The sequence below is a fragment of the Prionailurus bengalensis genome, chromosome E2, assembly GCF_016509475.1.
Source record: "Prionailurus bengalensis isolate Pbe53 chromosome E2, Fcat_Pben_1.1_paternal_pri, whole genome shotgun sequence".
In the NCBI taxonomy this organism is placed as follows: domain Eukaryota; kingdom Metazoa; phylum Chordata; class Mammalia; order Carnivora; family Felidae; genus Prionailurus; species Prionailurus bengalensis.
In genome coordinates, this window is record NC_057352.1 from 58,236,853 (window position 1) to 58,247,533 (window position 10,681).

Below are 10,681 nucleotides of genomic sequence, written 5' to 3' on the forward strand. Positions count from 1 at the left end.
CTGCAGATGAGATCTGCACTCTGACTCCTGAAATCTCCTGAGAGATCAGTAAACAGGTGAGACTCTGGGAGAATAGGCTTCACCTCCTTGAAACAAACAAAATACGCACACGTATACACACGCGTGCATTTATACATATTAGTACGCGTGTGTGCACACACACATAGGAATGATAGTTCTTAATAATAAAAAAGAAATCGCACGCTTAAAAGTCGGAAGGACGGTCAAGAGTTCCTTTCCCGCAGTCCTTGTGACGCTGGGTCCCGTGAGTCCGCGGAGCGAGCTGCCAGCTCGTGGGCGAGCCCACGGTCTCTCCGGGGACAGGCCGCCCCGAATCCGCTGCTGTGCCGTCATGCAGTCTGTGTGCGCGACCAAGCGGCCATCGGTCCCTCCCGGAGTGGCCTTCACCGGCGGCTCCAGGACACAGCCCTGTGTTCGCGGCTGCTCGTGGGGCTGCAGCCTCCCCTCCCAAGGGGCTCCCCGCACCCCAGCCCCCCACCGCGACCTGGGGTGGGCCAGTGTCACCCTCAGAGAAAGCAGGGCCACAGCCTGATGGCTTAGGATGACGGTTAGGAGAGGGTCCCGGGGTCTCCACCCCCTTGGGTCCCCATCCTGGTGGCACCCGAAACAGGTGTTTAATTGGGGACAAATCGCGTCATCTCGCCGAGCCTGGGTTCGCTTCCCGTAAGTGGCGAGAACCTTGGAGATCTCGTGGGGTGGCTGCAGGGGCCACAGGCGCTAAGATTGCATAAGGACCGCGGTGGCATTGTCGGGTCGTCCAGCTGGGCAGGGCCGCGGGCTCACGCGGTGGGGGGGGGGGGGGGGGTCGGGGTGAGTGGCCACCGGAAGGCTGCAGACCGCTAACCGGGCCTGAGTTGTGACCCTCTGAGGCCGCAGACCCTGGACGCTTCCCAGGGCGCCCTGGTCACAGCTTCGCCAACAGCTGAGGCTCTTGGAGCGCTGAGTCAGCCCGAGGGGCTCCCGAGGCTTCTCCCGCCAATTCTGGTTCTCCCCAGCTCTGCAAGGGCCTTGCGTGTTGGCTTTCTCTTCCTTCCTTCCTTCCTGTTCTTCTTTTCAAAATAAAATTAGGCCTCCGGAAATAATTTCCATTTCAAAATGGTTTTAAGAAATCAATGTTACGAGGGCGCCTGGGTGGCTCAGTCACTTTAGCCTCCGACCCTTGGCTGCCGCTCAGGTCGTGATCTCGCGGTCCGTGGGTTCAAGGCCCGCGGCGGGCTCTGCGCTGACAGCTCAGGGTCTGCTTGGGACTCTCTCTCTCCTTCTCTCTCTGCCCCTCCCCTGCTTGCACACGCTTGCACTCTCAAAGAGATAAGCGTTAGAAAAAAAATGTTTTAACGAATCTTAAGAAATTAAAATCCTAAAATCATTTGCTCAAAGTGTCTTAAAGTTAAGAAATTACCTCCGGAAATCCCAGTCCCAGAAACAACCACTGTGAACATTCTGGTGTGTTTCCTTCCAGATTTTTTTCTGTTCGCAAGCACCTTATTTTTTTGTTTTTGTTTTTGTTTTTACCTAGAAGGGATCAGCCCCCCTGTATTGTCAGGCTAATGGTTTTTTCCAGCGAGCCACAGCTGGCGAAGGTCCTTCCAAGCCACGTCCGATGTGGCCACGCCGTCATCCACGTGATGGCTATGCACTGTCCCCCTGTGTGGACAGACCACCGCTTCTAACCCAGCCGACGGACGTCCGGCCCGCTTCCTGTGCTCTCTGCTGTGATAAACAACGGAGCAGAGAACAACTTTGCACAAGCCTGTGTGCTTTCCCCACAGTTTCGTAAGGCAACTTCCCTTCAGTGGGCTGGTCACAGCAGCACATCAGCCCCTGGTGACATGGGCCCCCAGCGGCCTCCAGGGCGGCCGGGACGAGCCCCCCTCCCCTTACCTCGCAGGGTCACAGCTGATGCAACCCCCGCCTGTCCGTCCACCCTCTTGATGCCTTGTTCCTCCTCGTTACCCATCACGCGCTGGCTTCTCCGTTCCGGGGACGCCCTGAGACCAGGGTTGTCGCACCCATTCTCACCCGACCCCGGACCCCCGGCTGCCGTGTTTTCCCGTTCGTGTGTGTGCCGGGGGCGGGGGGGTCTCCTTGTCGCTCAGCCCAACGCACAGATGCCACCTCCCTGACCAGGGCTTCTCCACCCCTGCGTCTACAGCCGCTGCCTCCCCACGCTGCTCTGTCCCATGTCCCTGCGTCCCTCACCCCTGCCCTCCTCTGATCCCGTATCCCGGGTGGTTTTCCCCAAGGACCCGTCGCTTTGGCCCCTCCCACCAGCCTAGGCTCCATGAAAGCGAGAACCCCACCCGCCCCGCTAACCCCGTGTCCCCAGCACGCGGGCCGTGCCTGGCACGCAGTAGGTGTTCAGCTTCACGCTGGCCGGATGAACAAATTCAGAAATGGGTTCACAACCCGTTGAGGGATTCCTAAAACCCCTTTTCTGAACATCGCCCGGAGTTGCTGTGCGACGGGCACTCTCTTCTGTGTCTGGGCGTCCCAGGTAGTCCAGAGAGGATCGAGGGCGAGGTGCAGAGCCGGAGGGCGGGCGGGCTGGTTTACGGTCCGTCAGTCACACCCACGCTTCAGACCCGCACAGCCGCCCACAGGCCGGCAGGGCTGGAGCTCAGTAAGCGTTTGGGGCGCGAACAGATGGGGTCACAGCCCAGAGGCTTTTTCGAGGAGCCCAAACCTAGGGGGATTCTTGGCCTGGACAGCGGCCGGGCCCCACGCTTGTGGTGCCGACACCCTAGGCGACGGCCGCGCGCTGGTCTGATGTGTTAAGAAACACACGTCCCGTTCGGCGGGCCTGCCCTCACCCCCGACGTGGGCGGGCTGCTCGATGGGGATGCTCGGTGGGGGTCGGCAAGTCACGCGGGCACCTCGGGTGCTTGGCCGGATGACCTCCTGAAGGGCCCCCCGTCCCTGGGTCGTTTGGGGCCCTGTGACGCGGAGAACCCCCTGCCCCGTTTGCAAAACGTACAGTAGTAAGTCAGAGACACGAGCCCTGGTATTTTCCCCAGCGTGGCTTGCCCGCTGTGAGGAATGGCCGAGAGCCTTACGGCCCTGGGTGGTTCTTCCAGACTGTTCATCTGGGCAGAGGATCTGGGGAAGTCTCGCAGCCCAGAGGCCTGAGGAGGGCCCTGGAACCCGAGCTTTCCAGAAACCAGCAGGGCAGCCGGGGTAACCGCGGCCCCGGCACGGCCACCGTCCCCCTCCGCGGTCGGGGGGAGCTGCTGGCACGGAGGCTGGCGGCCCCCCTTCTGCTCCGTCTGGACTGCCTGGCTTTTCCTCGCAGCCCCATCTCGCCAAGCGCTCCCATCGGATGCCCGTTCCAGAAGTTCAGCCCCGGGGTAGCCAAGAGCACGAAGCTGCCATGAGGCGAGGGGAAAACCGGCAGGAATTCCGAGCGGCCTGCTTCCCGAGGACCGCCGCCCTGGCCGAGAAGTCTGAGAGCGCAGGGGCCCTTCGGTCCCGCAGTTTCCAACCCGGGCCCCTCTCAGCGGGAGGGGAGACCCCCCCCCCCCCCAGGAAGTCACGGCGACGTCACGGCCGGGCTGTTACTCCTCTGCTCAGACTCATTCACGGGGACGAGCAAAATGCAAATGAAAGCTCCGTTTGGACGCCCCTCCCTACTTGTGAATGGCCCAGAACCAGAAGCTGGATCCCACGCGCCGCTGGCCAGCTGGTGGCTGAACGGGCCGCCGGGCGTGTTGTCGATGGGACTGGTCGGTCGCTGGAACCTTCCGTCGGGCAAGCCGCCCGGCTTGCACAAGCACGTGTCCTGCGATCCAGCCGCTCTACTCCTCGGGGCTGATCCACGGGTGCCCTCAGACCCGTGCAGAAAGTCCCGTGCCCCCCGTGGCACCGTTGACGAGAGCGGAGTATTAGGGACCTGCTAAGTGTCCGTGAACAGGGACCCGGTCAGCTGCCGCTTCACTACAACCGAGTACTATGCAGCCGCCTACGAAGCCGTGAGACGGCAGGTGCTGGCGACACCGTGGGGACCCTGCCCGCCCCTCACGTGCGGCGGGGGCGGGGGCAGGGGGGTCACGTCCGGCGGTGCGGCTGCTTTGGGAAACCGTCTGGCGGCTATTTAAGAAAGAGCCGTCACGTAACGTGTGGCCCCGCAGGTGCGGCTCCTAGCCGTCTGTCCCTGAGAATGGCCGACACGTGTCCTTACGGACACGTCATCGACAGACGTTCACAGCAGCGCTCCGCCCTGGGAGCCCGAAGCGGACGGGGGATGGGTGAAGAAAATGTGGGCCGTCCCCCGAAGGGCGCGTTACGCAGCCCTAACGAGGGATGAAGTAGGGACCAGGCCACCACGGGGGATGGGCCCCAGAGACACCAAGCTGCGCGAGACGAGCCAGCGGCACGAGGCCCCGTCGTGTGTGATTCCGTTTACGCGAAGTGTCCGGGACGGGCCAGTCTATACGCACGGAAGGTGGCAGGGCCTGTGGGAGGGGAACTGATCCAAACTGGGCGCGGGTGGTGTTTTCTCGGGGGTGTTTGTGGAGGGGATTCCACAAGCCCGTAAAATCACTACAAATCACTGGGTTGGACACCGAAAAGGGGTCAGTTTGGTGGCTTTGTTACAATCAGCAGCGCTGTCTTGCTTTTGTTTGTGTTGAAAGCCTTCAGTTAGCTGCGGGATTTAACCCCTGCCTTGAGAGGGTGGCTGTTACCAGATGCGCGACCTGGGGCGGCTGCGTGACCTCGGGGGACTCCTGCTTCCCTCTCGCTGCCTCAGCCTCCTCGCCTGCACGCCAGGGTCACTCGCGCAGCCCCCGGGGAAGAAGGCCAAAGGCGCGTACAGAGCGTGCGGCCTCCGAGCCTAGCCCGTGTGCTGTTTTCGTCACGGCGGCTCAGGCGTCCTCGTCACGATGCTGTCCTGCCGATCGGTCAGCCAGACGGCCACCGGTCGAGCCGGCGGGGGGCAGCCGATGCCAGGCAGCGGTGTCGGAGGGTGCGCTCGGTTCAGACAGGCCGGGGCCGGCGACTCCCGGAGTTCAAGGCGAATGAGTTAGCGGCCCTGCCTGACCTAGATTCCCCCCCGGGCCGGCTTGCGGAAAGACTGGAGCCTGCCAGCTGTTCCTGGCAGGGGCACGCCGTGTGTCCAGCAGTTGTGGGCAAGTGTCCCTGGGCCACGATGCTTCCACCCTGGGGCCAGGGGACACCCAGCTCCCCCTTCCCGGCTGCCTGAAAAACGCCCTCCAGACCTTGCGGTAATGTGGCCTCTGCCTTCTTTTTCAGCCTGAGGACCCCTCGCGATGGAAAGGCCTTCCGGATCTTTGCCGTCAGGCAGTGAATTCCCAGCGCCGGGGAGAAGGGGGCGTCTTCGAGAGGGCTTCAGGGTTTTGCTTTTTATTTTTATTTTGTCACTTGGGGGGGGGGGGTGGGCTGGGGATATAGAGAGGCGGGAAACTTCCTGTCAATGGCGTTCAGTGTCACACCCTTTGTGCCTTTGTCTGAAACCACATGGAGAAACCGCGCCCTTGGGGTCCCGGCCGGACGGCTGGTGACTGGCCCTGCTGAGGCCGGGGTCTCGGTCCGAGCGCCCCCTCTGCAGGGACAGTCGCCCAGGTGCTCCTTCCCGGTGCTCTTTGGTGGGGGGTGGGGGATGGGGGGGAAGGTTCCAGGCCTGCGGACGTGGCAGGACCCGGAGCTCACGCCGGGAGGCAGGCGGGGGCGGGAAGGGGCTTAGGGAGCATCCAAAGGGTTTCAGGAAGGGAGTGGAAGGTGGTTATTTAAAAACTTTGAAAACACAGTCCGTCCCCACCAGTGGAGGAAAATGAGTTTAATGTTTGCTGGTCAGACAAATGGGCTGGGACGAGGGGCCGGGGACGTGAGGCCCGGGCTCGGCCCTGGTCCCCGTCCTCGCCGGCACCCTGCCTCGCACAGGCTGGTTCTGCGGACGGCAGGGCTGGCTTCTTTAGGGTTCCGCAGTAACCCCAGAGACTTATCTCGTCTTCGTCCTGTGTCCGCGTGGCCCGTCTGTTTGCTGCCGTGACCTTTGGTCTCCTTGAGGACAAATGAACCAGGATCCTTTCTTTGCCCCCTCTCCCCCCCGACCCTCCCCCCACCCCCCCGTAGCCCTCACCCCAGCCCAGACTGGTTTATGCACGATGTTTCCCACCGGGGCTTTGCTTTGCGAGCGGTTCTGTCGACAGCCCCACTTTTTAATTTTTTTTTTTTTTTAAAACAAAACTCTTAGCGCCCGTCGGTTCCACTGTTTCGTTGCTGCCTTGAAAAAGTGGCAGTCAGATGTGCAGAGTCCCCATCCGTGGGATGACCCAGTTTTTAGCAGCGGGAGGAATGGATTCCTCAGTACATTCCTCGCCGAGGTTAGCAGCTCTGGGAAGGGGGGGGCCGTGTGTGGTTATGAAACCGTCCTGCGGCATAACAGCAAAAGAAGTAACACTCTAGAAGCATTTCTCTTCCTGTTTTTGTGGAACGGCTCTTGCCAGACGTTCCTCCGGCTCTGAGGAGCGTGGGGCTCTCTGGTTTCCACTTTACAAAAGTCCTTCACAAGCCCAGACCAAAAACCCACAGGGCAAGAAAACACCCTTTGGTAAATAGCGTTGCTCCGCAGAAGGTGACGCTCTCCCCGCCTCCCCCCGGCCGGCCAGCCGGCCGGCAGGTCACCTCTGGGAACACCGGTTTCAAATCCGATCTCAACTGGCCGTCAAAATATTTGAAAGGCCAAGGGACCGGCAGACGGGTTTTTTGTCGTGTTTCGTTTTGTCGGGGTTGTTTTAAAGCAAAGCTGAGATGGTCTGGACGAGGAAGCCTCCCCCGGGGAGGGAAGTTCCAGGCTGCTGAGTGCATCCCGACTAAATTCACAGACTGGAGGTGAATGGCTTCCCTCCAGCCGGAGGGAGTTGGTGAGAGCCGTGAAACTCTTCGCGCGCTGAGCTGAAACTAGCCGCTTCCCCGCTCTGTGCCCTGTGGGCTTCTAGTAATTTGTAGGTCTTGACGTCTCCACCCGGAATGTCAGAGCAGAAGAATTTGGTCAGCCTGTCAGTGACGGGCTGTCGTTACAGCCCACGATCTGGGTACCTGGAAACTTCTGGATTCTAAGGGTTGTGCTGCTGGACTTCCGCTTCATCAGACTCTCCTCTGTGACCGGCCTTTGGCGGCTGTGGATTTGCTGGGGCTCCGGGCTTGTTAGAAGTCGAGGCGGCCCGCGGGTGTCCCGGGGGGGGCTGGCCGTGAAGGCGTCCCACCCAAGGGAGAGTCTGAAACTTCCAGAGCGAGTCCAGCCCATCATCTGGGGGCTCGTTTGGGTTCCCGAATGTCTCATGAACCGGCCCGTCTAACAGGACAGACAGACCCCCCCCTCTCTCCCCCCCACCGCCCCGAACCAGAACTCGTTCCTCCCGTGCTCACAAACGTTTTGAAACTGGAACCATCTCTAATTTCGCGTGTTAGCAGGACCCGTTGCCCCCGTGGGCACTTGACCCACAAAAAGATGACGGCTCAGGCCAGCGGTGTTTCAGGGTCTGACCCCTGCCCCCCAAATGAAAAGGTTCTCGTTTCCTTCAGATTTTTGCCCCCCACCGTGTTCTGATTTTTTTTGTTTATATTGTCTGTAGGCTCACTCAGCCCGCAGCTTACATGTGTGCTTTTTTCTATGAAAAATGATGTATTTTACTACTTCCTGTGTACAAAAAGTTTGTTGTAAATTGTGTGTGTGCGTGTGCTTCGCACGAACGGGGACCCCGTTGCCTCTGTTTTGTTGTTTCAATAAACCCGGTTTGATTTCTAACGTGTCTCTGTGACGTGTCTCTCGTCGGGCAAAGCCGAACGGTCTGTGAAATAAAACGTTGGAAACCACCTCGGAGGCGCCTCGCGACTGTGTTTACACCACGCGTGTGACACACGGGTGCGGGGGTGCTGGTCCCTGCGGTATTCTCTGGAGCCTCGGGGAGACCCCCACCTGACAAGCGGCAAGAAGGGGTGGGTGTGCCTTAAAGGGTGCAGACCCGGCGTGGGTTGGGGGAGGGGGATTGCCAAAATGCAGCTTCTGGCCCAGCGGGTCTGGGCGGGGGCCCGGGCGCCTGCACGTTTCACGAGCTCCCGGTGACGCACACCCCGCTCGCCCCCGGAGCATATGCTGTGTGTCAGCCGTTCGTCCGCTCGGGCGGCCCCAACCAAGCACCACGGACCCGGGGGCTCAGACGACAGAGATCTATTTTCTCCCAGTTCTGGAGGCTGCACGTTCACGGTCAAGGCGTCCGCAGGGCTGGGAAGCCGGCCGCCTGCCCCTGTTTCTTGTCTCTGTGCGTGCATCCCTCGTGCTGCTGCTTGCTTGCTTTCCTTTTATTTAAAAAAAAATTTAAAACTGTGTATTTACTTTTGAGAGACAGAGCACAAGTTGGGGAGGGGCAGAGAGAGAGGGAGACACAGAATCGGAAGCAGGCTCCAGGCTCCGAGCCGTCAGCCCAGAGCCCGACGCGGGGCTCGAACTCAGGGACCGCGAGATCGTGACCTGAGCCGAAGCCAGAGGCTCGACGACGGGGCCACCGAGGTGCCCCTGGCGCTTCTTCCTAGAGGGACACCAGTCCTATCGGACGAGAGCCCTACCCTTATGATCCCATTGAACCTGATTTGATGAACTCCTTAGAGGTCCCGTGTCCGAGTACAGTCACTTTGGGAGTCAGGGCTTCAACATATGGACTTGGGGAGCGAGGGGGGACACCAGCCCCTTAAGGTGAGATCGCAGCCGTGTGTCCCCACGCGTCCCAATACGCGGCAGTCACGGGAGGCTCTCGGGGGCTTGGCTGCTCTTTTCGTCCATTGTCCACGCTTCTGCCTCTGTGTGCTCAGTCACCTCTGTTTATGTCCTTTCCGTTGAGGGTGGGATAGCTTTCCTCCGTAATGAGTACATTTAGGCTGTCAAAATGTCGATGTGATTAAAAATATTACACGAGCGCTTGTGCGACTGGAGCGCCCAACTCCCAGAGACTGGACAGCGACCGGTGTTGGGCGAACGCTGGTTTCTGACGAGTGCAAGGTCAAGTCCGTAGAAGTGCCCTGATGGCGGTTCTCACAGGCCACCGGGAAGCTTCCTCCCCCCGCACCCCCGCCCTGGATCTGCAGCCCCTTCCTCCTGCATCCAGAAGTCCTGATGTCCCGGGACACCTCAGTCCTGTGCTGTCCCCAAACCTCCGCATGTCAAAGCTGCAGCATCGGCTGGGGGAGGCGGCGGTCGCGAGGAGGGGGCCGGCTTCCTCCTCGTAGAAGTGACCGGAGACGGGGCAGAGTAGTGTGAGTCCGTGCTCGGTGTCGTGGGGGCTCAGCACCAGGTGACACGGCGGCAGAGAGCACGCACCGGGGAGTCCCTGGGCCGTCCCCACCTCTTACGGGCACCAGGTCCTCAGACAAGCCACTCTGCTCTCTGGGGCCTCACAGCGATCACCGGTGCCCGGGGGGGGGGGGGTAAATCATATGATTCCTGGGGGCACCTGGCAGACATCTCTACAAATCCTCACCCCTCCTTGGTGCCCAGGATGGCCCCCCCACCCACGCCATCCCCATGCTCAGGGCTTGAGACAGGTCGCTGGGCGGGACTGGAAGGGCCTTCTTCCCACGATGTTCGTCTCATCAGGGAAGAAATCGTTCCCGGTGTCACCCACTGGGGCTGTTCTAAGTCCCCTTCCCCATAAACAGGCCACATGCCCCCTAGGCTTGTCCCAAGCAGCCACTGGAAGAACGGGAAGGCTCCCTAAGAGCAGAGAGAGGGCCCAGGGGGCCTCGGAGGCTGTTTTGAACACGTGCAGACTTGCTTCCGTAGCGGGGGCACAAGGAGTTACGAGTCAGGACCCAGATGTGCCCGAGTTCGAATCCCAGCTCCACTCCGCCGGCTGTGGGAGGCTGGGCAAGTTCCTGAAGCTCTCTGAGCATCACGGCCTCCTGCGTAAAAGGGCGATGGTCACGGTGTCTGTTCCGCTGGGTGGTTATGTGGACTAGGTGGGGCCACACTTGAGATGTGCTCACACCTGGCGTGCACGCACAGTTACTCTGTTGCTCCACAGGTAGACCTAACGCCCACGGGTGTGGGGCCCCAGGGAGACAGATCTCTACCTAATTGGCAGACCTGCCCAAAGATGAAAGGGCTCCCGTGGAGAGGGAGTGAGCTCCCTGTCCCTAGAAGAATACCAGCAGAAGCTGGAAGAATCTCGGACCGGAATGACTTTAAGGCCCCTTCCCTGATTCTGGCTGCTGGCAGAGACCTGCCCTTCCCGACGCTGCCCTGCCCGGAGCGCCCTGAGGACCCGGGGACGGTGACGTGGGGCCACGAAATCCTGAGACCATGACAGCTTCGTTCTAAAAGAAGGAAAGAACAATAGCCTCGTGGCTCTGCAGGGGGTCCTAGAGCCATCATGTTGCGTGGGGTCCCTTCCGTCGGTCACCTATCCACTTTCCAGTGTTTCACACCAAACCGAAACCTGTCCTGAACCACCAGTGGGGCTTAAAAACTCGTCCGGATCCTTAAGGGGCACCCGGGTGGCTCGGTCGGTTAAGCGTCCCATTCTTGGTCTCATCTCAGGTCACGGTCCCGCGGTTCGTGGGTTCGAGCCCCCGTGCTGAGCGCGCGGAGTCTGCTTGGGATTCGCTCTCTCCCTCTCTCTCTGCCCCTCCCCGGCTCGTGCGCGCTCTCTCT

At 60.7% G+C, this 10,681-nt stretch overlaps 1 protein-coding gene across 1 annotated transcript in view; it reads left to right on the top strand.

The window, feature by feature from the left end:
* The window catches only part of CRISPLD2 (cysteine rich secretory protein LCCL domain containing 2), a 60,206-nt gene extending 52,423 nt beyond the window's left edge, over positions 1-7,783 (top strand). Inside the window, exon 15 of the mRNA XM_043599795.1 lies at positions 5,269-7,783. Coding sequence (XP_043455730.1) covers positions 5,269-5,323 — 55 coding nt within the window. The 3' untranslated portion in view covers positions 5,324-7,783. The remainder of the gene's footprint in view (positions 1-5,268) is intronic.
* Positions 7,784-10,681: the final 2,898 nt, after the last annotated feature.